Source organism: Protomyces lactucae-debilis (genome assembly GCF_002105105.1).
Source record: "Protomyces lactucae-debilis strain 12-1054 chromosome Unknown BCR37scaffold_9, whole genome shotgun sequence".
NCBI lineage: Eukaryota > Fungi > Ascomycota > Taphrinomycetes > Taphrinales > Protomycetaceae > Protomyces > Protomyces lactucae-debilis.
The window spans coordinates 92,941-119,882 of NW_024468001.1; the positions used below are offsets into that span (position 1 = coordinate 92,941).

General features: G+C 51.5%; 12 protein-coding genes across 12 annotated transcripts; 6 read left to right on the top strand and 6 right to left on the bottom strand.

Annotated features, from left to right (window-relative positions):
* Positions 1 to 27: 27 nt before the first annotated feature.
* On the bottom strand, positions 28 to 4,540 carry BCR37DRAFT_392677 (glucanotransferase domain of glycogen debranching enzyme-domain-containing protein; the record flags this gene model as incomplete). Its single annotated transcript, XM_040871185.1, has 2 exons — positions 28 to 4,494; positions 4,535 to 4,540. 2 exons carry the CDS (start codon positions 4,538 to 4,540, stop codon positions 28 to 30), a joined length of 4,473 nt encoding a protein of 1,490 aa, XP_040725330.1.
* Positions 4,541 to 4,632: 92 nt separating this feature from the next.
* On the top strand, positions 4,633 to 6,070 carry BCR37DRAFT_303696 (phospho-2-dehydro-3-deoxyheptonate aldolase). Its single transcript, XM_040866932.1, has one exon. The coding sequence runs from the start codon at positions 4,802 to 4,804 to the stop codon at positions 5,888 to 5,890; it is 1,089 nt and encodes a 362-aa protein (XP_040725331.1). The 5' UTR covers positions 4,633 to 4,801; the 3' UTR covers positions 5,891 to 6,070.
* Positions 5,924 to 7,870, top strand: BCR37DRAFT_307656 (glycerol-3-phosphate dehydrogenase). Its single transcript, XM_040866938.1, has one exon. The coding sequence runs from the start codon at positions 6,252 to 6,254 to the stop codon at positions 7,398 to 7,400; it is 1,149 nt and encodes a 382-aa protein (XP_040725332.1). The 5' UTR covers positions 5,924 to 6,251; the 3' UTR covers positions 7,401 to 7,870.
* Positions 7,871 to 10,101: 2,231 nt separating this feature from the next.
* BCR37DRAFT_392680 (Chloroperoxidase) lies at positions 10,102 to 11,316 on the top strand (the record flags this gene model as incomplete). The annotated part of the gene is made up of 1 exon (XM_040871186.1): positions 10,102 to 11,316. One exon carries the CDS (start codon positions 10,102 to 10,104, stop codon positions 11,314 to 11,316), a length of 1,215 nt encoding a protein of 404 aa, XP_040725333.1.
* A 179-nt stretch (positions 11,317 to 11,495) lies between these two features.
* On the top strand, positions 11,496 to 12,622 carry BCR37DRAFT_304776 (heme peroxidase). The gene has a single exon (XM_040866936.1). The coding sequence runs from the start codon at positions 11,675 to 11,677 to the stop codon at positions 12,584 to 12,586; it is 912 nt and encodes a 303-aa protein (XP_040725334.1). The 5' UTR covers positions 11,496 to 11,674; the 3' UTR covers positions 12,587 to 12,622.
* BCR37DRAFT_303078 (uncharacterized protein) lies at positions 12,622 to 14,835 on the bottom strand. Its single transcript, XM_040866927.1, has one exon. It carries the CDS (start codon positions 14,497 to 14,499, stop codon positions 12,658 to 12,660), a length of 1,842 nt encoding a protein of 613 aa, XP_040725335.1. The 5' UTR covers positions 14,500 to 14,835; the 3' UTR covers positions 12,622 to 12,657.
* Positions 14,787 to 15,075, top strand: BCR37DRAFT_347137 (S-adenosylmethionine-dependent methyltransferase; the record flags this gene model as incomplete). Its single annotated transcript, XM_040867746.1, has 2 exons — positions 14,787 to 14,899; positions 14,943 to 15,075. 2 exons carry the CDS (start codon positions 14,787 to 14,789, stop codon positions 15,073 to 15,075), a joined length of 246 nt encoding a protein of 81 aa, XP_040725336.1.
* Positions 15,076 to 15,127: 52 nt separating this feature from the next.
* BCR37DRAFT_379460 (minichromosome maintenance protein Mcm7p) lies at positions 15,128 to 17,567 on the bottom strand. The gene has a single exon (XM_040869263.1). It carries the CDS (start codon positions 17,492 to 17,494, stop codon positions 15,173 to 15,175), a length of 2,322 nt encoding a protein of 773 aa, XP_040725337.1. The 5' UTR covers positions 17,495 to 17,567; the 3' UTR covers positions 15,128 to 15,172.
* Positions 17,568 to 17,631: 64 nt separating this feature from the next.
* BCR37DRAFT_303076 (P-loop containing nucleoside triphosphate hydrolase protein) lies at positions 17,632 to 20,980 on the bottom strand. The gene is made up of 2 exons (XM_040866926.1): positions 20,568 to 20,980; positions 17,632 to 20,526 (listed from the first exon to the last, which is right to left on the bottom strand). Exons 1-2 carry the CDS (start codon positions 20,886 to 20,888, stop codon positions 17,770 to 17,772), a joined length of 3,078 nt encoding a protein of 1,025 aa, XP_040725338.1. The 5' UTR covers positions 20,889 to 20,980; the 3' UTR covers positions 17,632 to 17,769.
* Positions 20,981 to 21,072: 92 nt separating this feature from the next.
* BCR37DRAFT_347342 (peptidyl-prolyl cis-trans isomerase cyp15) lies at positions 21,073 to 23,007 on the bottom strand (the record flags this gene model as incomplete). The annotated part of the gene is made up of 1 exon (XM_040867763.1): positions 21,073 to 23,007. One exon carries the CDS (start codon positions 23,005 to 23,007, stop codon positions 21,073 to 21,075), a length of 1,935 nt encoding a protein of 644 aa, XP_040725339.1.
* A 152-nt stretch (positions 23,008 to 23,159) lies between these two features.
* BCR37DRAFT_303074 (uncharacterized protein) lies at positions 23,160 to 25,649 on the top strand. The gene has a single exon (XM_040866925.1). The coding sequence runs from the start codon at positions 23,312 to 23,314 to the stop codon at positions 25,625 to 25,627; it is 2,316 nt and encodes a 771-aa protein (XP_040725340.1). The 5' UTR covers positions 23,160 to 23,311; the 3' UTR covers positions 25,628 to 25,649.
* A 22-nt stretch (positions 25,650 to 25,671) lies between these two features.
* On the bottom strand, positions 25,672 to 26,871 carry BCR37DRAFT_402612 (thiazole biosynthesis adenylyltransferase ThiF; the record flags this gene model as incomplete). The annotated part of the gene is made up of 3 exons (XM_040871922.1): positions 25,672 to 25,779; positions 25,807 to 26,176; positions 26,213 to 26,871. The coding sequence occupies 3 exons, from the start codon at positions 26,869 to 26,871 to the stop codon at positions 25,672 to 25,674; spliced, it is 1,137 nt and encodes a 378-aa protein (XP_040725341.1).
* Between the last annotated feature and the right edge of the window lie 71 nt (positions 26,872 to 26,942).

A 26,942-nucleotide genomic window follows, 5' to 3' on the forward strand; every position in this document is an offset into this window, starting at 1 on the left:
TGTTGACTGTAGTAGAAGCCAAACTTTTCATAATTGCTTGACCCGGAGTTCTTGCATGTCATGAATGACGTCCAAGAGGGTGCCACTGCTCCAGGCTTGTGTTGGGCTACTGTCTCCGCACAATGCGCCTGCCTTGTTGGTCAATTCGGTCAAGCCGGTCCATGGAGTCGACATGATCTCGGTCCGGTGAGCAGAGAGGCGGCGATATATTTGACGAGAGATTTCATCCGAATTGGTCCGCCCGTCTTGTATCTGGAAGTGTAGCATGGCCCGTAGAAAGTACCCAACAGGAAAAACCCATTCTGGTCCTTGATGGTAATTCCGCCCTTTGGCGGTGTGGAAGTCGGTGGAGTCTTCGGTGTTGTTGTAATATGGGCGGTAATTATTGTCAATCGGATCAAGGGTGGCCATCCCAAGCGGTCCTCGCAAGAAATGGTCAGCAGTTTCCAAATGACTGAGAGCGTGTTCAGTCTCAAATAGCTCTGGTGCCACTGTCATAGCCATTGGGACCTGCGCTCGTAGCTGATAGTCTTCATAGGCCTTGCCGGATTTGTACAAATCCTTGTAAATGCCACGGCGATTGACGATCGCGGCATCAACTTCATACTGCGCGTCGTCTGAGGACTGCTTAGGGATGTAGTAGCATCTCTCAAAATTTGATTGGATCAGAGCCTCCCATCGCACAAAGGTCATGTCAGTCTCTTTGCCGTCGATTGTCGCACGCACGCACGTGTAAGGATATAAACCCTGTTGATGAAGCTGATTGACCCATCGAAGCGTACTCTTAAGTAGTCCTGTGATCTCCACAGCAGCACCGTCTCTGGGAGTGCCGGGAACTCCTTTGCTACCGGCGCGCTCACTCTCACCCATTTTGTCCATCCACGTCCCACAGTTGTGTTGATTGCCACCGTGTAAGAAGCCAGTAGACCAATCGACCTCCACATCGATGTTGAAGCCTTCGTTCGACATTTGCATGTCAAGCTTTGGGCCTGCATTGGCTTCTCGGAAGTGGAGGCCTTGTGCATGCCGCGCCAGAGTCTCCTGAATAACATCCGTGACAGATGTTTGATATGAATATGCGCGTTGGTCGTCCCATTCGACATATTCGTCGTTCAGAGGAAATCGTCTCTTGACCGACTTCTTGAGAATTTCTGCACCGTTGGGGACCATGGTGACGTAGTCCTGTATGGCCTGCATGTAAAACCATATCGAATCCCGCGAGTTGTATCGCGGTGTACGCAGCGAGTCCAGCAAGTTGGGAATCATGCCGTGCTTCAAAGTCGTCGCAAAGGCCAAGATGTGGCTTTCAGCCTCGGCATATCTCTCCGTAACTAAAAGCAGACCTCGCATAGCAATGAATATGTCCCGACCCCAGCATCTAGCCCACGATGTGGAAAAATGCGGAAGGCCAGCAGCCATGCAAGGTATAGACTTTGCTGGATCTATCGAAGCGCTCTTGACGGCTCCTTGCATTTGGAGAGAACAGAGAGCCAGATCTTGCGTGAATTTTGTCCCGCGACGAATCTGTTTTGACAAGAGACAGAGACTGCGCTCGCGTGCGGCACAATATAGGGCTTTGATGACGAGCACGAAGGCTTTCGGGACGAGGAAGTTAGGTAAACGTTTGATGTAGTCAAACCTCGTTGAAAGCCATCTAGATGATGGAGACAGTGCGTCGTAGCCATTGCGAATATATCGCTGCTCTCTAGCGACAATGTAATCAAGGGCCCATAAACCGTTCCTCAGATGGTCACACAAGGGGTGGCCCAGATCATTACTGCGTGTCACGGCCGAAATTGGTGCCATCCAGCCTTGTAAGCCAGCGTACACCAGTTGCCCGTAATTCGGGATATTGTATGCACCTTCCGCGACCGTATCTTGTTCTTCTGCATTGCATCGGTAAAGTAGCACATTCAAATCGATTAGTGAACAAGAAGCAACGGCCTCGGACGCGCCCATCATCAGGAAATCTTCGAGCTTCTCCCAAGACAACTCAGGACTTTCGGGCAGCTTCGGCAAACGAAGCTTTGTCCGAAACAGTGCAATCGAACCTGGTGGAAAGCGACCGGGTACGGTCAAGATTGTGTCATCATCGTCAGTTGTTTCGACCGGGAAATCTAACATGACGACCGATGCTGGCACGCCGTCCAATTCGGTATATTCAGAGGCATCTTTTTGCGCAGGAGTCACCGACAAGGTCGCAGCATACACGAGCTCGAGAGATGTCCCGGACAGACGAATCGGAGAAATGGCGCCGAGTTCTTGGCCTCCATGGAAAGCCGTGTGCGCAATCAGAAAATACCCTTCCTTAGTTTCGGGTGAAACACGATGAACAGTGATGTAGGCTCCCTCGTGATGTACATGTGCCTCGCTGTAATTTTTGAGGCCCATCTCGATATGAACGGCGTTGAGTACTCCTTTAGCACGACCGAGACCGTTCTCACGCTGGCTATAGTGCCGCTTTTCGCTCACCAAGTCCAGGATGTGAGGGTAAACCTCGTCGTACCCGAAAACGCTTCCGATGGCTGAGGCTGTCATGGCGACTAGCGCAGCGTTTGGTAATGTGTCCTCTGCGCTGCGCTTCTGCACAGGTGTCTCGTTATCGTGGGTACAATCAAAGAACAAGGCGTGGATCGGTGCCGGCTTGATAAGTTGACTCGAATCGACGTTGCCCAACTGATTCGGAATAGAACCAATCGGCGACGGCCCGTATTTGTGCACCAAGCGTGACAATTCATCGGGTGACCAAGCTTGCATAGCTTCTCGCAACAAGGAACAAATCCCAAGTTTTTGCACAAACGTAGTATCCATGTCTTCAGAGCCGGTGAAAAGCTCTGCCACTACATATAGGTTGGGTCGGCTTTTGCGTGCCTCATCGAGCAAGTACCGAGCAACAGGAATGGGCGTAGAGTGGCAATTGTCTATTCGAAATCCGTGGAATATACTGGCCATCTGTGAAGTGTAAAGACGCATGTGTTCCCAGAGGTATGGGTTGTCGGCCGGGCAGTCGCCGTATCTTAGTTTTACACAATCTCCCCAGACAATCACTTCGCGCCTCAAGTACGCTTTGCTCTGTGGGCCGGCAAAATTTTCTAGGGGGTTGGCTGCCCACATCCAGCCGTTGTTGGCTAGTGCCAGCGATCCGGATGGGTGCTTACGGGTCCGATCATTCGAAGGAAGCCTAGTAAAGTATGTCTCGATAAGCGGCGCCATTGAAGTGATAGGACCCATCTTCGGGCCATGACTGTCGAGCCTGACATATTTGATGCGATTATACAATTGCTCCATGAAAGCGTCCTGATCAGCATTGTGCTCTTGATAGAATCGCAGGTTGATTTCATCCAATATACGGGAAGCAAAGGCCAGCTTGTCGGTCTTAGCGCAGCAAAGAGCGTTAATTATCGCGCCTAGCTTGGCAGGATCGACAATTTTGCTGAAACGATCTCCCAAGAATTGATGGTTTTGCACGACTCCTTGGCTCAAGCAAAAGTCAGCGATGGACTCGAGGCTTGACTGCGAGTTGAGTTCTCCTACCGGAGCTGGCTGTTGCGTGAAAACCATGGTCGACAAAGCCTTTTGTGTGTCTATCACATAAAACTCCCATAGCTTGATTGTGCCCAAGACTCGACTCTTGATAGCTTCCATAATAGCCAAGAGGTCTTGTGTGGACTTCAAAGTCGTTGGGAGCCCAAGTTTTGACAGGTTAGAACTCAATTCGAGCAAGGCTGTGTCGAGTGCGAAAGCAGCGCAGAGGTGCGGACTATTGTGCAAGTTGAAACCAGCCTCTGGATGATCCTGAAGCCAGTCACTATCGCTGGCAGTGTGGTTCCACACGACATCTGTGAGACTGAGCAGCCCATACTTGTGCTCCATATCGTTCACCATAGCTTCCATCTGAGCAGTGCGATCCTTTAGACTCAATGACACATTGTCAAATAGATCGTCCGAAAATTTGTGCTGGTCGAATAAGGAGTATGGCGAGTCGGATGCTCCACGTTGCTGCAAAGGACAAAAATGCAACATATTGTACTTTTTTACAGAACTCATGTATTCCAGATAAGTCGACCACTGAGTGAGTTTGCCCATCCACTTTGGCACGACTGACTGGATTGCAAGAGCGTCCAGGGAGATTTGCGTGCCATTTATAGTCAGCGCGGGGTCAACGACGATGTAATATTCAGCCGTTGTGATAGCAGCAGCATCTTCGTTGAGATACTCGATTCTCCATGCAAAAGCACCTGGTTGGTCGATCTCGACGTCGACACAAGCATCAGTCCCAGCTTCGGCCTTGAGAGACTTTGTCAAAAACTTCTGTCTATCGAAGACTTGACCTGCAGCTGGCACGTTAATCTTGAGAGTAGCGCCACTGTCAAGCTGATTGGTGCTGTACAACACGAATCTCAGTGTATACGGCTCGAATGGCGCGGGAAGACGCACAAGGGCGGTCCCGACACAAGGCGTGCCATCATCGTTGAGCTCGAGCAAGTGTATCTTCTGGTTGAATTAGCGCGATTTTCTTATGGACACTGCATACAGTCATGTTTGCTCTGAGATAAGGCCTGCTTCTGGTCTCCGCCAGTCGCAACCAAGTCGTTGAGGAGCTCAAATGTCTGCAACGAACGCAAAAACATTTCGGGCGCTACGTCAGACCGCACTTGCACCCCGTGTGAAAAACAGAAAGGTTCGCACAAGTCGAGATTCAGAGATGTCCACATAGCCTAGAACTGCGTAGTCCGCAGCCAATATTTTTAGACACTTTTGCGGTCGTTGTGCGCGCAAGTAGAGACCTAGGCGTGCCAATATGTCGAAGCCTATGTACGAAGCTGCCTCTGATGGCATCGATGACACGCGAATCCACGGCTACGATCCTATTGTGCCTCCAGGTTTGATACAGGCAGAGCTTCCGCTATCTGATGAAGCCAAGAGCCTTATCCGCCAAGGACGTTCAGAGGCTACGAAGATCATCAAGCGCGAGGACGACCGCATGTTAGTCATTGTCGGCCCATGCTCCTTGCACGATCCAAAATCGGCCATAGAGTATGCAACTTTACTCAAACCAGTCGCCGACCAACATGCTTCGGAATTGTGCATCATCATGCGCGCCTATCTGGAGAAGCCGAGGACGACCGTAGGGTGGAAAGGTCTCATCAATGATCCTGATCTTGACGGCTCGTACCAGATCAACAAAGGCCTTCGTGTTGCGAGGGGTCTTTACATTGACTTGATTAAGGTTGGCGTTAACATCGCATCAGAGATGCTCGACACCATCTCGCCACAGTATCTTGGCGATGCTGTTGCCTGGGGAGCCATTGGAGCCCGCACAACCGAGTCTCAAGTTCATCGAGAGCTTTCGTCCGGCTTGTCGTTCCCGATTGGCTTCAAAAATGCCACGGATGGCAATGTTGGCGTTGCCGTCGATGCTATGCGCGCGGCCGCTGTTCCGCACTCGTTCCTTTCGGTCACTAAGCAAGGAGTTGCTGCTATTGTCAGAACGACAGGCAACGATACGACTCACATCATCCTTCGAGGTGGGACGGAGCCCAATTACGCTGCTTCGCATGTTGCAGAGGCTCGTCAAGCCTTGCAAAAGGCTAATGTAATCGAAAGCATCATGATCGACTGCTCGCATGGCAATTCCCTGAAGGATCACCGCAACCAGCCCAAGGTGTGCCGTGAGGTTGCCAGCCAAGTTGCGGCAGGTGATGCCAGTATTGTCGGTGTGATGATTGAGTCACACCTCAAAGAAGGCGCGCAGAAGATGCCTGCTGATGGGCATTCGCTAGAATACGGAGTGTCTATCACAGATGCTTGCGTAGATTGGCAGGCCACCACACATATGCTCCAAGAGCTTGCCGATAGTGTCCAAGCACGGCGACAGAAGTTGCAATGAGTGTCACGCGGCATAACCCGAGATGTGGTTCAGGTATTCTGAACCTGCAGTTGTAGTCATAGCTGTTGTAGTGAGACAAAGCCACCTACGCCTAGCTCTCGCCGCACACACGAGTCACGGCAGGCTCATGCATACGCGTTGGGCTTGGAAATGCTCTCGCGTTGGATAAACTACTGCGTGGTCCCAAATTTCATCTGTTGAGCAGAAATCACCGAGCCGACCATTAAGTTCAGGCTTCTCCCCCTACCACCATCCCCGACCTATCGACGTGTTCGCCTAGGCATATAGATCAAGGCTCGACTGCTCAGAGCTGAGGTGTCCAGCTTGCTTGTTTCTTCCCCAGTAGGCCATCGCGCCCTCGATGTCCGCATCTCGCGCCGCGCTCAGGCTTCAACAAGTCGCTTCGCACACCGGCGCTCCTGCGCCGCTACGAGTTGCTGTCATCGGCTCTGGAAATTGGGGCACAGCTATTGCAAAGATTGTGGCGGAGAATACTCAAGATGAAGCCCTTGGTTTTGCTAGGCAAGTCAACATGTGGATGTTCGAGGAGACAATCGACTATGAAGGCCGCCAGCGCAAACTGACAGAAGTCTTCAATGAAAGAAAACAGAACGTCAAGTACATGAAGGGAATCGATTGTCCCGATAACCTCGTCGCCATGTCCGATTTGACAAAGGTCGCAGAGGTCAGTGATGTGTACATCATCGTGATCCCCCATCAATTTGTAGACAGCATTTGTCGACAGATGCTGGGACATGTCAGTCGATCAGCTGTTGCACTTTCATGCATCAAAGGCATCCACGTTGACAAGGACGGCGTCACCTTGTTTTCGAATGTCATCTCTCAAAGGCTGGGAATTTACTGCGGTGCATTGTCAGGTGCCAATATCGCCAGTGAAGTTGCAGAGGAGAAGTACTCTGAAACCACCATCGCCTTCAATCCAGCGCACGGTAATTCCTTCCCTCATGCTGATCAGCGCATGGATACTGCTAGGATGAAATCCTTGTTTCAGCGCCCATATTTTCGCATTGGCACGATTGACGATGTAGCCGGCGTTTCTTTGGCTGGAGCTCTGAAAAACATCGTTGCGGTTGCCGCCGGGCTGGTGGATGGACTGGGTTACGGCGATAATACTAAAGCTGCTATCATGCGAATTGGTCTCGTCGAAATGTTGCACTTCGGCAAAGTGTTCTTTGGCAACGAGGTACGCACCGCAACATTCTTTGAGCACTCATGCGGCATCGCCGATCTCATCACAAGCTGTTCGGGAGGGCGCAATCGGAAGTGTGCAATGGAATTTGTGAAGACCGGAAAGAGTATGGAGCAGCTCGAGAAGGAGTTGCTGCAAGGACAAAAGCTTCAAGGAGCAGCCACTTCCAAAGAAGTACACGAGCTGCTCACTAATCGCAACATGGTAGGGCAATTTCCGCTGTTTACTGCGGTTTACCGCATTGTCTACGAAGGAGAGTCAGCAGAGAAGCTCTGGCTGATGTTAGGCAGCAAATCGTGAGGTACACATTTGCCATTTACGGCGTCTACCCTGCAATTGCTGCTCACCCGGTGAAATCGCAGCAGTCGTACTTGCGCAAGCTTGGCGCTATGATAGCTCTCGAATCAGACACCGCCATAGATGGGTTGTACTTCCACATATCAATAAACTTATCGATCGCCGAGCGCCGACTGTATGTGTATGCACTACAGGCCAGCTGGGGTCTCAATTCTTGTTCGGAGAGTTTCAGTATGGCAATTCTCCATTCACACGGGGCACAATAGACTCACGAGTCTCAATAGTCCCTCCTCCACAGCAGCTGTTGGCTTGACGTTTGATAGGCAAACAGTTTTTGTGAAGTTCAGCAATAGCTAAGAGAAAGCCGACTGCATCGGGTCATCAATCACGAGAGAATGATGATGCAGGCAGCAGCCCGTGGCGTATGGCTTCTGTATTTCGTAGGTTGCAACTTGCATCATGATTCATGAGTGAGTCAGAGTGATTTGCCCTGCCAACAAATTTTGTCATGTGAAGGTTACAGACTAAGTTACAGACCTATTACGGAGTCTTACAAATGCGGGAGTGCCCCACCTGGCGCCGCTGGCGGGCTTCGCAGTCGTCGATGTATCATGGATTCATGGTCCATTGTGGACCATTGATGTTATGGAATGGAAGGATGTGCTGCTCGCCTGCTGATGCGGTGCTGCAGATGCGGGTGACGCACTCATGGCTTCGTCATGCAGGTACATCATCCATGGATCATGGATTCATCATGCCATGGCACTTCGTGCAACCAAGGCTCGCCAAGGTCAAGAGAATGACTCCATTATCAAGATGTACGACACACGAGTCATGAATAAGGATGAACATCGGACAGGCAGACTATAATCAGTGGGATATCACGTTAATGGGCGTTCCGTTTGGCCGACCAAGCTGTCGAGCTTCGGTATCGATGTCGTCTTGTCGAGTCAGGATCGACCCTCCAATACAGAGTGACTATTCAAGAGTGTGGCAAATTGAAGTCCCTATGAAGTGTGCATTACTGTGTGCTCAGGGCCACAGGTGACAAGTCACGAGTCACGACTCACGAGCCATAACTTAAGCCCATAACTTCGCAACTGGGCATAGGGTCGCGAAATGACAACTTTCCAGCTGCAGGTTCAAAGCCCTGGACTGATTGGACGTCTGGGAACTTGGGAAGTTCTGGAGTCCTGACTCCTGACTCCTGACTCCTGAGTCCTGAGTCCTGACTCCTGAGTCCTGAGTCCTGAGTCCCGACTCCCCAGAGTCCTCACTCCTGCAGGTTGGATCTTTGCAATTGACAAGTTGACACAATTTGACAGGACAAGAATCACAAGATCGGTCAACCCTAATTGTCGGAGTGCGGGGTGAGGATCTGCGTGGCGCAATGGCATTGATTGAATGGCAAAGCTCAAACCCAGTAATATCCAGATCATGACTACGTAACTATAACAAGATGTACAGGGTATACAATGCTATACATTCACAATGTCACCGACTCACCGCACTTGGGTCAAGTGACTCAGCTCGAGTTGACTCGAGCATTAGCAAAAGCCAAAAGGGCCTTGAGTCTACATGTAAGATTCATGCGACCTGTCACTTGAAGGCTGAAGCCGAGCAGTACTTCAACTTTACTTGTCGGCTGTCGCTACTTGGACTGAGTCAAGACTCAAGACTCAAGAATCTCTGGACTCAAAAGTCAAGACTCAAGACTCACGTCCGTGACGTCCCATTCAAGGAAACTCACGGGAGCTTTAAGACGACATCCGCCTGCACAGACGTCAAACGCCTGCAGTAGTCTGACTGACAAACAAGGCCTATATCCTTGAGGCTGTATCATAGCTTGTATGACAAGTTTATCTAGCAGTACGTGCCTCTGTAGATCTGACTCTGTTACATCAGGACTCCAGTCTCCCGGTAACAGGACTCTGAGAAGTTAGGAGATTGAGATGCAGGAGTTCTACTGTACGGTCTGTACGAGACTGTATCACCGTCTACATGATACACGATCATGATCGAATAGTGTTTGTAAGGCGATGCGTGATCATGTGTCCAATCAGTGGCAATCACTATGTCATAGGTCGCTCCATAGAGTTCAAAATCAAGGACCATAGTAAACTTGGAAGTTAGAATTCAGCAAGAGTGATAGCTTGACAACTTGACTGCTGTGTCCTGAGTTCTGACTCCTGAGTCCTGAGTCCTGACAGCTTCACAATCTCAAGTGACTCAAAGTGAGCCGGCAGCTGCAGAATGACGGTAGGGGCTGACCTTGCCCTGGGGTCGGGAATCGGGATTAGCTTTGGGGGCGCTCGACAAAGCTTAATTTGTGCCCCGGATTCCCTGCCAACTTGCCAACTTTGCCAAGGCCAAGGCACTGAAGGGCAGTGAAGGCAGGCTCAACTTAAGCCGCTCAGGGCGGCCCGGGCAAGGCCCTTGTCGTGGCAAAACCTTGTTCCTCAACGTCCAATCGCAAGTTAGACAACTCGCCAAAACACGCAGAAGGATTCAGGGACCGGCGGCGAACCGCAATTCGTGCTGCGCTTCAGGAACCGCATCTTCTGCAGATCGCCATGGAAGTACATCATTTGCACTCTTCGCGCCCGCCCTTGAGCCGATTGCCATACGATGACTCCGTCAATCATCGACTCGTCTATAAGTAGAGCCTTTCCTGCCCTCACCAACATCTCAACATCAACCAAAGATGAAGTTCTCCACCGCATCTGCATTGACTCTCGTCGGGGCTGCCCAAGCTTTCCCAAACATGGCGAAGCTTATGCAAGCCGGATCTGCTGCCCAGCTTGAGAAACGCTACACTGAGAACATGGAGGCTTTTGGTCACCTTGAAAAGCGTGCCTACGGCGGCAACACTGGCGTGCACCAGTACGTCGCACCCAAGGCTGGTGACTACCGTGGCCCTTGCCCTGGTCTCAACGCAGCGGCCAATCACGGCTACCTGAACCACAATGGTGTCACTGACTTTGCTCAACTCGTTCAGGCACAGATGGACGTCTACAATGTGGGTATCGATCTTGCAATTTTGCTCTGCACCGTTTCCATTCCTCTCGACGGAGACATTGTCACTACGAGGATGTCCATTGGAGGTGACGCAACTGCCCTCACTGCATTGGGCGGCGAACTCCAGGGCAATACCCTTGGGCGCCAGGGAGGTCTCAACACTCACAACACGTTCGAGGCTGACTCGTCCCTGACACGTAACGACGTTTTCCTGGCCAACGGTGACAACTACAGCTTTAACGGAACATTGTTCGGCATGATGACTCAGACGTGTCAAGAAACCTCCGGTGGCCTGTACGACTTTGCCTGCATGACAAAGTACAGAGAACAACGATACTACGAGAGCAAGGCCAACAACCCAAACTTCTACTTCGGTGTTAAGTCTTTGCTTTTGTTCGGTGCCTCTTCTTTCCTTTACACGTTGATGCCTAACGGCAACGATAACATTCCCTCGTACGCTGTTGTCTCGTCCTTCTTCGGCGCTGGCAAGAACGCTGATGGCACTTTCAAGAGCCACGCTGCAGGCGTTGGTGAGAAGATTCCCGACAACTGGGTGCCCCGCAAGACACCATACACGATCACTGATGTTGGTTCAGAGATTCTGAAGCAGTACTTTGGAACCACTCCTCCTGTTGCCTTTGGTGGAAATGCCGGAAGCCTTGGGTTCAATGCTCTCAACGCCGGCACTGCCATTCAAAACGGTCAGCTCAATGTGAAGACTGCATCGGACTTGCGTTGTCTGCTATTCCAGATTGCTACCGACAACTACCCGTCCAGCCTCTCTGGCGGTGTTGCACTGCTCTCTGCTGCCGGAAAGGCATTTGCTGTCGCCAAGCTCTTGCCATACACAACCGTTTCCGGTTGTCCAGCTGTGCCTGGCCAGCCCGTGCTCAGCGCTTAAACACCCTGCGCAAAGCTATGCTGTAAGGTTTAATCAGTACTATTTGTATGTCATACATCAAGTCTTCCAATAACAAGCTTCCCTTCTGTGGCTTCTGAAAAAGCTACCTCCACATTTTGATTTAGTGTCACAAACGCGTATTGCCTTCTCATGATGTATGACCATAATCGTCGGTTTGTCCACGGTCCATGTTCTTCAGATGCAATTGCCTAGTGAGGTAATCGATCGGCTGCTTACATAAAAGCTCATTGGCCTCGGCTCCGTTGACGGCTGTCACTTTCATTTTGCATGAGGACGATCTTTTTTGCATGAGGACGATCTTGGGTGGCAACCATCAGGTTCATCACACTACTACAACATGGTTCAGAGCAAGGCATCACAAGAGCACGATTACGACGCTGTCCGTGCCTCCATCCGCAAAGTCCTAGACCAACCTGGCTACGATGACGGAAGCGCAGGACCAATCTTTGTGCGACTCGCATGGCATGCTTCGGGTACCTATGACAAGGCCTCGAACACGGGCGGATCCAATGGTGCTACCATGCGATATGCCGTTGAAGCCAACGATGGTGCTAATGCCGGTCTCGAGCATGCGCGCAACTTTCTCGAGCCTGTCAAGAAGGAACATCCTTGGATCAGCTACGGCGACCTTTGGTGTTTAGCAGGCGTAGAGGCTGTCAAGGCCATGGGCGGTCCTGATGTGCCCATCAAGTTCGGGCGATTGGACCACACAGATGACTCGAATGTGCCTCCCAATGACCGGCTTCCTGATGCTACCCAGGGCACCAACCACCTGCGCGATGTCTTTTATCGTATGGGCTTCAACGACCGAGAAATCGTTGCACTTTCTGGTGCACACAATCTTGGACGTTGTCACGGAGACCGCTCTGGATTTGAGGGTCCTTGGGTCCCCCAACCAACGCGATTCAGCAACACATATTTCCGGCTTTTGCTAAACGAGGAATGGAAGCAAAAGACCAACAAGCAAGGCCTGATGCAATATCGCGACGAGGATGACGAGCTGATGATGTTGCCCACGGATTATGCCCTCATTAAGGACGAGAAGATGCTTCCCTGGGTGCAGAAGTATGCTGATGACAAGGAGCTCTTCTATCAAGACTTCAGTCAAGTGTTCGCCAAGTTGATCGAACTCGGGATTGACCGTGATGAGCAAGGCAATGTACACAAGAAGGGCATGGAAGATGGCGATCGTGTCAATGTGCAGGGTGCGCAGCGCAGGGTCACGGAGAGGCCCATGGCCAAGCTCTAGATGCTTTCATAAGTGTTGATTGAATTCAATGCCCCCTTTCTGTGAGCAGCCTATGTTTTGAGAGGATTGTGCTAACCGAGTAGACCTCGCACGCCGCGCGACTTCTTGATATGGGCCTCACTTCTCGCAGGAGAATTTGTTGCACTAGCTTTCTTGCTCGCAGGGAGCCCTGCGTCACTGAGATCACCGTCGTTGTTCAGACTCGAATCCTCGCTATCACTTTCGCTAGATGTGGACTCACTAGACGAGATTGCCGATGCACCTTTCGTAGATAAATGACTTCCAGCCAGAGGACTTTTGTCGCCGACAGCCAATACTGGCAGACTCTCATCGCCTGAACGAAGTTCGCCTTTTGCTCGCTGAACTGGTTGGTTGGCAAGCCAGCTGAGCGACTTGAATGGTCTTGTCACCAACGACGGCCTTGCATGTCTCAGAGATCCGGAAGGGGTCGCCTCAGATCCTCGCGCGTCGTGATTATCACCAGGAGATTGTCTGGACGCCGCGCGTGCGCCAACAGACTCGGACCTCTTTCTTTGTACCTGTTGCGCGTCTTTCTCACTCAATTCGCACTTCTCTCGTGCCACGAGGTTGACACTCGTCCAAGCCGCTGCGCTCCCTGTTTCAGATCGACTGGATGAGCTGTCGGAGAGATCTTTTGAAGCCATCGATTCTCCGTCAGTCTCAGGCAGAAGAAGATCCTCTGGCAAAGTCGTGGACTCGGCATTCGAACCATGAGGTGAGCGAGAGCCTGACTTGGAACGACGCCAGGCGAAATGACCATTTGTATGAGGTGTGCCAGGACTTGACCCCTTGCGCACTTCGCCTTGTCGGCGTTCTGGTATTGCTTCTCCCGATTGTCGATTGTCTCGTACGGCTCGATTATCGTCATCATCATCGTCGCCGTCTGATGACATGAATCTCGCCAGGTCATCAGAGTTTGCGTCATCGCTTGTAGCATCGCGCTGTGAGAGTGTGTTCTGTTGAGGTAATTGGTGCTCAGAGGCTTTAAATTCGTGTATAGCCTGATCCGGAGTGCAGGTCGTAGGTACAGGTAAGGTCAGGGAATTTGTTTCAGATGGCCAAATCGCGCCCGCAGCGCGTCTGACTGTCTGATTGGAAGGGTTGGATGTCATATCGTCCGGAATGAGAGACAATGAGTCGGCATACCCCTTCTTCTGTGGACTGACAAGTGAAGACTCGCATTCTGCCGCAGTGATGGTCTTCGCATGCTCTGTCTGGGTGAGATTCCGCGTTGTTTGCATCTTCGGAGTTCGCGAGCCCCCGCTTGAAGCCTGCGCACTGCAATTTGTGCCACTGGGCTCTCTTGTGCTGTCGTGCTCGCTACTAGGAGATCTTTTGCGCTTCAGCGACGTAGATAGGGCGGGGTGCAGCTCTGACCGAGCAATATCTTCTCGTATCAATTTGATGGTGTCCTGTGAGAGAGGGCTCTTCCTGAGTTTCGAAATGGATCCTGGAGGCACATGGGCAGAAGAAGCCGTTCTACCGTCTCGCAAAAGGTCCGCTCTTGCCTTTGCTGACAATCCATCCGATTTGATGGGCGTAGGCTTTGTAGGCGTCAAGCTGGCCAAGAGCTGGGAACTCCGACCCATGGTCGATTGCCACTGCTGCAAATGGATGCCAGCATCTTCCACAATGACAATGAGTTCCGGCTCTTCATGTCGGCCCAGAATATCGCTCAGCAAGAAGTCCGAATCTACCTCTGCTCCTCCGGCGGTTTGAACAGCAACAATATTGATGCGCTCCTGAGGATATCTTTTCTCAAAGAGCGTGCAAAGCGTTGCTTGCCAAGCGGCGACCGACATCTCGCCCTCGCCAACGCATACCATTTTGGCGACAACTTGCAACTTCTTCTGCGAGACCAGAGTGGCTGATACGGGTATACGGCCACGCATTGCAGCTGCTTACTTGTCCCTGCCTAGCAGCGTACTGCTGAGCTGGCCCGGGACAATGACATGTACAATTCAAGCAGCTGGTGTGTGCGGAAAAGAACTCACATGAGTCAAATCCACGCGGTCGGAAAACGTCTTTGACCCGCGAATTGGAACTACGCTACAATCAACAACGCCCTCTCCTACTCTGCACATCTGGCACTCGCTCTAGCTGGCCGTAAAGCATTCAATCGACAGCTAATTCGGGTTTGGAGAGCTCAAGCTTGCTGCATCGGCCGAGAAACTGAAATATGACAGCACTTTTCAATCTCCAGTCATTGCTCACTGCACTCCTGCTGCTCATCTGCACATGCACCTACGTCAGGAGCTACAGTGCAAAGTTTATGGATTCGCACAAGTCGGGGTTTGTTCAAAGCGCACGCTCCAGCTGACGAAGCTGACGACAGTCCGCTAGGTACCTTTTGGAAACTCGCTAGAGTCGGCGAGCGCCTGAGTCCATACGTGTCTCTCTCTCTCATTGCGATTGCTGCAAGTACCCAACACTTTCGTATTAGGCTGACAGGCAGGTGTCTCTACTAATCTGAGTTGACGTGAAGCTGCCTATGGAGACTTGGAAGACACGGGCGACGCACCGCGCAGCATTTAAAGGAGAAAGTACTTACAGAACTACGATTGCTCACCTGACCATATCGCTATCATCGCCAGCTGCAGCTCCCTCCTCATCAAGGAATTGAAGCTTCGCACCGTCTACGATCCATATGCCCAGATCCTCATAAACGCTCAATGTCTCAGACAGTTGGTCCTCCGTGAATCCCTTTGCCAGAACCCGATCACGAATAGTTCGCAGTGCCCACTCAGAGATGAAGTCGTGTCCATCACCATTGGCCAGATCGCGCACAATCTTGTAAATCTTGCTAGAAGAGGTCGAATCCACATCGCGCGATTCGTCATCGTACAGTGAGGACTTGGATACAGCGATGAGCCGAAGAGCTTCATCGACATCGCCAATCTCGACCACATCTGCAAAACGCAGGCGCGCGAGAGCTTGAGCCATGCGAAGGACTGCGAGCAGGGTTCTCGGCGTCGTGTGAGTGAATTGCCGCTTGCTTCCTTCTTCCCGCTTCTGCGTTTGTCTGAGATTGACGTAAGCTCCCACGACGTAGTCACTGACTTGTTTCGGGACAGTAGGCCGTTTTTGACGAGCCGCAGCGATGAAACTGCGTATCATGGCTGGCTCCAACGGTTCGAAGTTCATGGTAGGATGCCGGTTGTTCATGTGCACGAAAGCGACGTGTTGAGCCAATCGCTCATCCTCATCTCGAGCAGGCGTGTCTAGAATCAAGAACAGGATGTCAAATCGCGACAAGAGAGCTGCTGGGAGGTTAATATTCTCGACAGGCGAGATCTTGGGGTTGTACCGCCCGTAGAGAGGGTTGGCTGCAGCGAGAATCGAGGTACGTGCATTGAGAGTCGTCGTGATACCTGCTTTGGAAATTGATATGGTCTGCTGTTCCATGACTTCGTGAATCGCTGTTCTGTCCGAGTCGTCCATCTTGTCGAATTCATCGATGCAGCAAATGCCATTGTCGGCGAGGACCAAGGCACCACCCTCCAGAATCATTTCATCAGTGACGGGATCTCGCATTACCGCTGCCGTCAAACCGACACCAGACGAACCGCGTCCCGTAGTATACACTCCTCGCGGAGCAACCTTGGTGATGTATTTGAGGAGCTGCGACTTGGCAACACCGGGATCTCCCATGAGGCATACATTGATGTCTCCACGAATCTTCATTCCATCACCCATTTCCTTGGTTACACCTCCTACCAAAAGTAAGAGGAGAGCCTTCTTCACATCGTCGTGTCCGTAAATTTCAGGCGCAATGGACTTCGATAATCTCTCGTAGACCGATCCAGAGTCCTGCAACTCCTGGATCATGGCCATCGTTTCTGGCGTGGTGTCGACACTGGTGTACTGCTTTTTGTGCTGCTTGATGTAGTGGCCCTCCAGATAGGTGTCTGTCAGGAGACCGGCGCGCATGCCGCGAAATCCAGTGTAAGGTGTTGGGAGGAAGATGCCAGCCGCATCAACAATGTCGCCAGGGTTAATGCTGCGAGTTATGTTGCCATTGAGATGTATAGTCAGCGATCGTGGGATATGCCCAACAGGCACTTGATTCGTCAGCTCCTGGATCTTGACTTCCTGAAACGGCATGAATTTGGACGCTCTGGTAGATGGGTGCAATTGGCCTTTTGCATCGTTCGTCACACACTCGCGCGATGTGCATTCGACCAAGGGCATGAACTGCTTGCCTTGAATTTCCTGGAAGACTTCGCTGCCGCAGCGATCGCAGGTGTACGCATTGACTTGGCACGAGGGTTTGACGTCTGATACGCGTGTTGCGATGCCTCGAACGGTAATCAGACGTCCGAGATGCTCGCCGCGGATGTCGCGCACAGCAAAAGCTCGACCGTGTCCAAGATAGTCCTGTGAAAGAGGCTTGATGTATAGGTTGTAGCGACGGGTCAATTCGGGTGGGAACAGGTCTAGCGCTTCTGCCGTTGGATCGTTCGATTCCGCCTGGAGCGCTGCATTGCGGTTACGGCGTTGATGCATAATGACATCCATGACCTCTTCATTATCACCAAGGTCGATAGTCGGCAATGGCATCGTCTTGTCAATGGCTTGGCATACCAAATTGGTATACGTCTTTGTGTTGTTTAGAATATTGTTGAGGAGAGCACGGTCTTCGTGATAGTCTTTGAGGTCGTCCAATTCAAGCACAACAGTCGTCGTTTCGCGATTTGATACTTTCTGCAACAATTCCATGTACTTGAGCTTGTCCGCGCCCATGTCCATGTCTTCATCACCATCGAGAGCCCCTGCGGCGTCCTCCACAGCTGCTTTGCCTTTGAAGTGCTGCAAAAAGTCAATCAGCTGTTCCTGAAGATGCTCGTAGTCGGCAAGCTCTTTAACACCAAAGAGTCCTGCACTCATGCTTGCTGCTGGAATAGACAAGCTACAAGGGCAATCACAGAGAGTTGGTCAATTGGAAGGAGGCTGGCGCGCGCGTTGTCACATCGCGACTTGCGGAAAAGTGCCAAATCGCGAAATTCATGGGCAGGGACTCAACAGTGATTGACTACTGCAGGCCCAGCGTCAGTTGCAAAGACTGTCATCCATGGGCACCGTGTATCCTGCAGCTCAACTCTACGTGATGCTTGAACTGCAAGCTTCTATATGCTTGCTCGGGAGTCCATCACCGTCGCAGACTACCCCAGGGTGCTCCTTTTACCGATCTCCGATGAAGCAGAGCCATCAGGCAGACCATCAGCGCTTCGGCCGTCCACAAATTCATGGTATATCCTATCAAGCCGGGTTCTTTCCGTTCTCGCAATAGAGGGTCTTGTCGTCTGCAAAGACTTCTCCAAGTGACTTCGGCTAATAAGAATCTCCGGCCTCGCATAACCAACATCGACCTCTTTTGTCCTGCGTGTGGCCTGGTGCTTGATGATCGCCTCGACGCGGGCAATTGCAGCCGCCCGCTCTGCCAGAGTGCGATGAATATCACTTCCCTCCGTATTGTTGTCCGTGAGTTTGAATTGCATGAATGTCGGCGAAGACGTGTGATTCCTTGATTGCCCGGACTCCTTCACGCCCTTACTTTCATCAGCCTCGATTTGGGCGATGGTATCGTGAATAGCATCCAGATGGGCGTTGTAGAGCAAAGCTTGCATGTCCGCCCCAGAAAATCCTTCAGTCCGCTCTGCCAGCCATGCCTGGTCCACAGCAGGATCGAGATGGAGTTTTCTCGAAAGAGCCTGTAGAATGCTGAGCCTATCTGAACGCGACGGCATGTCGCACAACAATGATTTGTCCAATCGCCCTGGGCGCAACAGAGCTGGATCAATCAGATCAGGACGGGACGTAGCTGCTAGGACGTACACGCCGTCTAGCCCTTCCGCGCCATCCATTTGTGTGAGCATTTGATTCACAACACGATCCGTTACGCCAGTCGAATCATGGCCACGCTTGGGAGCAATCGAGTCAAACTCGTCGAAAAACAGGACACACGGCTTTGCTGCTTGCGCGCGATCGAACAGATCACGCACTGACTTTTCGGATGCTCCAATGTACTTGTTCAATATCTCGGGTCCTTTGACGGAAATAAAATTGAGTCCACATTCGGATGCCACCGCAGAAGCCAGCAAAGTCTTGCCACAGCCAGGATACCCGTACAGCAAAAGGCCAGATCGTAACCTGAGAGGGCAATTTGCGAAAATTGGCGCGTAGCGAGTTGGCCATTCCAATGTTTCGAGAAGAATACGCCGCGTGTCTTCCAGTCCGCCAATATCGTTCCATTCGACAGTGGATTTTTGCAATTTGATCCCACGCAATGATGCAGGTGTAAAGTCCTGAATTGCGATCTTGTAGTCGCTTGTTTGCAATTGGCCAGTTGATTGTTCCTCGGTGCGCATCTCACGAACAAGTGCCTGTTGCTCAGCACGCTCCGTCAGACTCCGCAGATCCCCGGCAAGGTATCCTTCTGTCATGTTCGCCACTTGTAGCCAATCGACATTACAATCCGGCTTGTTGTCCACCAATGCCTGCACAATCTCTATCCGCGCGGCTTTGCTGGGTGTTTTGAGTGCCAGGGACTCGTCAAATAGGTGCCCTGTAGTCAGAAGGGGATGCAGTGCTTCAACAGATTGGCAAGTCGCTACGAGACCAATGCTGTGCCGTTGCCTGAAGTGCTTCACACTAGCGAGGATCACCTCAGCGATTTGACGGGCCCTGGTTGAGTCTGCATGCTCGACCTCAGCAGGGCACAGTCTGTCCAGATCGTCAAGCACAACAATTGATGGCTCGTACCACGACGCTGTCATGAGCCATTGATTGATGGCCTCTTTGATGACGGGTAGGCGCTCTTCTGAAAGACCGGAACAGCCGGCGGTGACCACGTGAATACTTTGGGATCGCGCGAAGTGAGCGCATGCCAGCGTCAGCACAGTCTTACCGGAACCGCGGGATCCATGAAACAACACACCGTTGGTTCTTAGAATTGCTTTGTGAGCTTTTTGGGTGAGATTGCCTACACCTTTGACAAGCGCAACTTCAGTTGACTCAGGCCGCTGAAATGTCATGGTTGCATCAGATCCACGCAAAAGCTTCATGTCTTTTGTGTCCGGAAGCAGAGCCCAACCGGAGCCAGATTCCAGCGAGACGATAAAGTCATCGAGCAAGAGCCCATGGCTGATTGGCTCACTCTCGAGAGTCCGTAATTTGACTCGGCATTTTTCGATGAAAAGATCTTGGCTATTGCCGCCAATAACAATTTCTTTTGCGCTCGCGGAGCCAGCAATGGGGTGGCAAGTGAGGGTAGAGATTGATTGCTTTGTTATATTCGCTGCTGTGATTTTGAGTCGTGAACCCACTACAGCATTCAAAGCAGCCTCGGCTTGGTTGGAGAGAATGACATGTCCCTCTTGCAGAGTGTCGGACCCCACCGCACGCAGGGTGATGGTTCTGCTAGGACTGACGGGGCTTGTGCTCGTATCATTGAGAAGCTGAGGCTGTAACGCAGCGTCGTTCGGCGACTTGCTGTGTAGAGGGGATGGTAAGACAATGGTCGCCTCGAGCATAGAAGCAAGACCTAGATCTGCACGAAGCAACGAATTCGGAACTTGAGCACAAAGGCCGGTCAAGTTAGATTGTACCCCCTCATTCAAGTCACAGCGCAAAAATGCATGACGTCGCTTACGCGCTGTGCTGTGGCGCGAACGAGTGCTTGTGACACTCTTCGACTTTTTTGTCGTACCGTTCACAATGCGGGTCTTGGGTGAGACGATCACTTCGGCTGTCGATGAAATACGTGCAAAAGAGGCACTCGCAGCTGATTCAGGTTCAATTCGCTTGACTTCGATGGTGGCCGTTGTGTTAGCATTTAGGTAAATGGTGAGCGGCACTGAGACCGCTACTGCGCGTATCTGGTTCAACAGATTGAGCTCGAGAAAACTGGCATGTAATTCCTTTTAGCGTTAGCATTGATTGCTGTGGTGAGCACACGCACCATGATCTCCCAGTCATCCGGACTTTGAGGCTCGACCCAAATCACGTCGGCTGAGGCATACTCGAGGGTCACGCCCACGTCCATTTCCACACCTTCTTGCGCTCCAATGTTGCGCGCAAAGGCTGGATCCATCTCAACAAACTTTCTGCCAGAAGAGCTGTGCCCAGTCCAACCGCATGCGATCTGCTGCCCGTTGTGTCCGAGCAGTGCAACGACATCTTGCGCCAAGGTATCTGTTTCAGCAAGTGAACTCGCTAGCGCTTCTGGCAGATTTACAAGACAGTTCTTGAGCGAAACAAGGCGGACTGTACAACTCACCATGACGCTGAAATGTACATGCGCACTCAAAGCTTAAGGCTCGCGCGATGGTTGTGCCGATATTGCGGAGCTGATTCAAGGCAACAAGGGCAAGGAAGGTTGTGGACCTCGCACGCCGAAACAGCCATTCAGATGGAGACGGATTGCAAATGCCAGCAGGGTCTTGGCCTGCTCTTCAAGTGTCCTACTATAGCTTGACTTCCACAGACTGGATGCTCACTGGCTCGAGCGGACGGTCCAGACGTCCAACCTTGCCCATCTCAATCATATGCACCACGTCCATCCCCTGCTTCACGCGTCCAAAAATAGTGTGTTTGCCATCCAAATGCTTAGCCACATCGGTTGTGATGAAGAACTGACTGCCATTCGTCCCTGGCCCGGCATTTGCCATGGAGAGCATATAAGGTTTGTCGTGCTTCAACTCCGGGACGAATTCGTCACCGAACTCTTTGCCCCAGATGGAGACGCCGCCTGTGCCATCGCCCTTTGGATCGCCTCCTTGGATCATAAAATGCGGAATCACACGGTGAAAGATCGTCCCATCGTAGTAACCTTGTTTGCAATGTGTGGTAAAATTTTCTACTGCCTTGGGAGCTTGCTGCGGGTACAGTTGAAGAACAATATCGCCGGAGGATGTGAATAGTGTCGCCTCTGATGGCAAAGCCTTCTTTTCATCCATCACTCCTTTATCTGCCTTTGTATCGGGTTCTTCATTGACGATATCCCGTTCAGTCTTCGACTTCGCCATTTCAGCATTACCAAACAAATAGAATCGATGGCTCTTGAATGAAGTGACAAACAAGATTGGGTCACGATGCAGGGTTTCTGCCAGCAGCGGGTTGTCTGACGCAGCCATCGCCAACGTGGTACTCTTCGGCTTACTGGGTGCACCATGATAGAGCGCAATATTCATCGGACGTATCCGTTCATCATGAGCATACGTCTTCACGCAAGTATTGGAATAGGTGTTGATGACCTTAATTCCAAAAATGGTGGAATAGAGCAAGAAGAGTCCAGAATCGTCGAAAATGACATTACACCTGCGCAGCTCCGAACTCAACGAAAGTTCGCGTTCGATGGCCAAACGACGGCCAAATTCGATGTCATCAAGCTGCACAATCGCCGTTCCAGACTGATGTTGGCTTTCTGCAGTAGCAAGGCTTTCGTCATACTTGCGCAATATTTTCGCAGAGGTGAAGTTGAATAGACGTACCTGGCGATCTGGAAAGGAAAGCGTTGCGAAAATTTCGTTGTTTGGACTCATTGACAAGCATGTCGGCACTGATTTGGTTTTGCGGAACTCGTAAAGATCTGTGAGCCCCTTCGCTCGAAAGACTTCTTTCGGCATTGGTGTGTTCTCGTTGGGCATCCAATACTCGACCGATCCACTCGCATCGACACTGATGCAACAGTCATATTTTGGATTGAAGGCAAGAAGAATGACTGCCTCTCCGTGAAGCTCGGTTAAAGTGCGGATAGGGTCGTCGTTCTCCGATCTGAGATCGTATATTCGCACAGTTGCTGAATCCTTTTCCGCAACAGCGAGCAGTGCAGATAAGCTACCTTTGCGTGAGACCCAGCAAATGTTCTGAGGCATGTAATCCAGATTAAGCATTGAAAAAAGATCGAGATTGAAGATGTCATATATCTTGATAGTGCTGTCAGTGGAGCAGGACGTAGCGAAGAGTGAGCCGTCAACACTCAATGCAGACTGTCCTAGAGGCTGGGCGGCTGCTCGAAACTGCTTGACGAATTCGACACCAATTGCCTGTTTCTTCCAGAGCTTTGTCGCCCCGTCTTCAGAAGCTGTCACAACGAAACTGCTCGCAGAGGCCGTGTGAATGGATGAAACCTGCGCTCTATGCATATACGACCGCACATAGCGCGGCAACTGTGGCAATCGCTGTAAGAGGAGCTTCTGATTCGGCTTGATCTTTCTGCGCTTTATCCTCGGCGGTGTTGAGCCATGTTGATCCGCGTTCTTCCGTTGCAGCTGCGGTCCTACGTCCACATCATCTTCGTCACTCGGTCGTTCTAGAAGTACTGCATCATCCGCAGATCGTTTCAAAATATCTGTCACACCCTCTACAAGGTCGCCAGAATTTGACTCTGCAGAGGCCATCTAGGTGGGACTTGAAGCGCTTATTTGTATGGATTCAGAGGTGCCAAGTCCAGATTGTGGTGCGATCGCAGCGTTGAATTTTGATGCGTTCATGGATGCAGTTGCCCGGCTCCTCATCTGCAGCTCGTCCACGTTTAGTTTAGTTCTACCCCGTGAAGGACGGCGGACGTGAGCAACGAGCCCGCGCAGACCGTGGCGCGGTCGCTGCTACTCGCGTGGACTACAGGAGGCCGGACTATACGATATACATTCGCTTGTACTAGCAATCTACATCCCAGACTACTACGGGTTGTATCAATAGGTCATGTTGAAACACAGGCGCCATCGATCAGAACAAGCGAAATCAGCCAGTAGCAGTCCGAGCCCGTCGTGGAGCCTGCCACATGACTCGGCAAACCCTTCTGAAATACCGTCAGGATACAGTGAAGCTACGCGTCCCTTTGCAGAGATTGTTCAAGAGCTTAACACGAAGAAGACAAAGCTCTACTATGAAGGCTTCCTGCAACGCCGAGAAGATCTCGATGCTGACGGTGCACCCACAGGATCGACTGAGTTCTTTGACTACTTTGCTCAACTGGAAGGAACCTCTCTCCTGTTGTGGTCCGCAAGCTCTACTACTATTCCATTGACAAACGCAAAATCGACTTCGTTCGCAAATTTGGCCGATGCCCGGTTTGTACAATCGTCCGAACGTAACAGTATCATCGTTTCAACTATCGGCCGCAACCGCTTCACACTCAGGCCTTGTAATGGAGATTTGCAAGAGTGCGATGCTTGGTACGTGGCCTTCAGGCTCGCTGTGTTCGAGCGTGCTCGTTTGCAGGAAATTTACACTGCCCGTCTTGTCAAGCAATTTGGAAGCGCTGATGTGACCAAAAAAGACGCCCGTTTCGATAGTTACGTCGAAGCGCGGGTGTCAAGTGCCGTTTCTGCCCAATCTCAATGGACACGTCTGTACTGCAGGACAGCCACCCCACAGAAGACCAGCCTATTCAAAAAGCGCCATTCGCGCTCCATCTCTGCTTCGTCAGAAACTGGTACTGGTCCACCGGGTACCGTCGAGTTACAGCTGTTTGCAGACAAAAGGGACAGATACCCACAATTCGTAGTCACGAACGTATTTGCGGCGTATGCTCTCTATCCAGAAAGTGCTTCGCTGATTGAAACAGCAGCCATGCTCAAGCTGGAAGGTCAAGTCAGCATAGTTACCCCAGACGGGCAATTGGGTACGGCTGTGAATGGCAACGTCCTTCTTCTGCCCATCAACGATGCGCATCAGAGACATCGCACGATCGGTACCACGCCGTCCTTGCAGTCCTTGCTGAACATGGCATCTGCAATTTGGGCTGCATTCAGCCTCTATGGAAAGCCGGATGTGCTTCATCTGGACGTTGATCACGTTGAGGCTCTGGGCCGAAAGACGGCCATTGTCGATTTAACCGTGTTGCAAGTCATGGAAATAGAGCAGCTCGATGTCAGAATGTCAGACATGTCTTGGAGAGCCATGCTACGTGAGAAAGTAGTTTTGTGGTCTCACTACAAGGAGTCGCAGGGTTATGGCGTTCCAGTTCAGCTGGTGGCGCCACTCAATCAGCTTGACAAGCCCGCTGTGGGAGAGAAGCGCGCTGGAAAGAGCAGACGCGTTCTGAGCGAAGGCTCGATCACCTTCCCTCCACAGCCTCTGGTGACGACCCTCGAGGAAGATGACCTTCTAGAGCGACTTGGTCGCTCCTCGCTCGGGATTCCATTGCTACCTCGAACAGATTCTCGCAGCCCGGCGCGTTCTCAAAGCTCTTCCAATGAGGCGGACCGACCATTGCGTTTGCCAGGGCAGAACGGGCGTCGTGAACGCTTCAGTCCTGGCAAGTCGACTTCTACAAATGTCTCACCAACGTTATCCTCCCCGACTGTGACGGGCTTCTCTCCCCGCCTTCAGTCGTCCTCACGTCTAAATTCACCATCTGTAGGGCAGACTCGATGGTCGAAGGCAGACGACAATATAGATGGTGGCAAAGATGCGGGGAGCGCAATTGCTCAAATATCGAGCTCTCCTGCCATGTTGGAGGCTCGATTTGGATTGAGTCAGCAGTTGGAAACGCGGGTCGAGCAACGGCGATCTAGCTACGTGCTGACCGGCGCAGGTTCTGTCGACCCGAAACTTGGTTCGGCGTACAGCGAAGCGCCAGCAAGGTACGAAGCACCTGAGATGGGTTGTTCTGCACGTTACAACCCGCATGGGACATCGGACACAATAGACGCACCAATGAGCAGTCCTTCAGAGCTTCCTGGCATTGATATAGACGCACTCGGCCTTGTTCGTCAACCGACCTTTATGTCGGACATATCAAGAGGGGTCTCCCTTGATGCGACTAGCTCGTTATGGTCTGCAGGAACCGATGGAGAGGCATCAATTTACTCAGATGTACCAATCAGTCGATTTGGCGAGCCTGATGGTAATTGCGCGGCAAGTGAGAAGAGTTTACCAGTCGATGCCAAGCTGGGAGAGAAGAGTGAGCCCTCGCTGACTGCGGGATGGAATGGAAACCGAAGCGAGGCGATGAGGTTGTTGAGCATCCGCAGACCATATGCAGTGCCGCAATCCCATGCAGCTGCTCAATGACAGATGAAAAGCATCTTGTGTGCAAGTCTGATGCCGAGTCATCTTTAATAGCAAGGAAAGGTCTTGTCGATGTTGCTGTAGGCCTCTAGACCACCAATCATGTCAACAAATTCATGTGCACCGTATTTGGCCTTTAAATTCATCACAGCATACTGCGAGTCGTTACCGAAGCGACAAACCACAAGAGAGGTCTTGTCAACTGGACAATCGTGCTGATAGGATGTCAAATCATCAAGGGGAACGTTTTTCGATCCAGGCAGAGAGGCGATACCGAATTGGGTAGGGTCTCGAACGTCGATGATGTGAAATGTGTGCATCGCGTTTTTTGCTTCCAGAGCATTTATGCGATGTTCTCCTTTGCTAACCTGCAAAGGAGCTGCGTCCAGCGAGCACGAAATTTCATACTGTCCAGTTGTATCTTGTACGATGGACTCTTTGGTTATATACGGCTTCTCACCGCACACTGCGCAAGATGGTTTCTTGCCTCGTAATGTGATCTGACGCCACTGTGGCTCGCCGTAGGCCGAGAAAAGGAGCAATTTCGACGGTCTGGAAGGAAGTCCTAGACTAGCGACTGTTGTAGACCTGTGCAAAGGTATTTTGATCAGGATCTTGATTGCCTCAAGAGCTTGCATCACGCCGATAATCCCAACTACAGGTCCAAGAACGCCTGCCTCTCCACAGGACTGTACGCTGGCCGCCGGAGAAGGACTCGGAAAGATACAACGGTAGCAAGGACCACCTTGATGGTTATAGACAGCCAACTGGCCATCCATCTTGAGAGCTGATCCAGAAACCAGAGGTTTGTCGAGCAAAACACATGCATCAGAGATGAGATAGCGCGTCTGCTGATTGTCTGTACAGTCCAGTATGAGGTCGAATGGTGCAAGAACAGACATGACATTGGTTGCAACAAGTCTTTCTTTGTAGCCCGTAAAGTGTATTTGCGCATTGAGCTCCTTGACGAAGCTGGCGATGGAGTCAACCTTTGATGTGCCTGCGTCGGATGGCTTGTGCAATATCTGACGGTGACAATTTGATATGTCAATTGTATCTGCGTCCACGACACCAAGATGACCGACGCCAGCACCTGCTAGGTACGCAACGCATGGGCAACCCAAGCCGCCAGCACCCACTATCAAAACAGAGCTACTTTTCAGAGAGAGTTGGCCGGGTTTACCGATCTCTGGCAGCAGCATTTGTCTGCCATAGCGTCGATACTCTTCTAGATCCAGCGACGCCATCAATTGGCCGCCGTGGAGGCCGGGTTCAACCTTTTTTTCTTTTTTTGAAGTTTAGTCGTTTGACGGCAGCA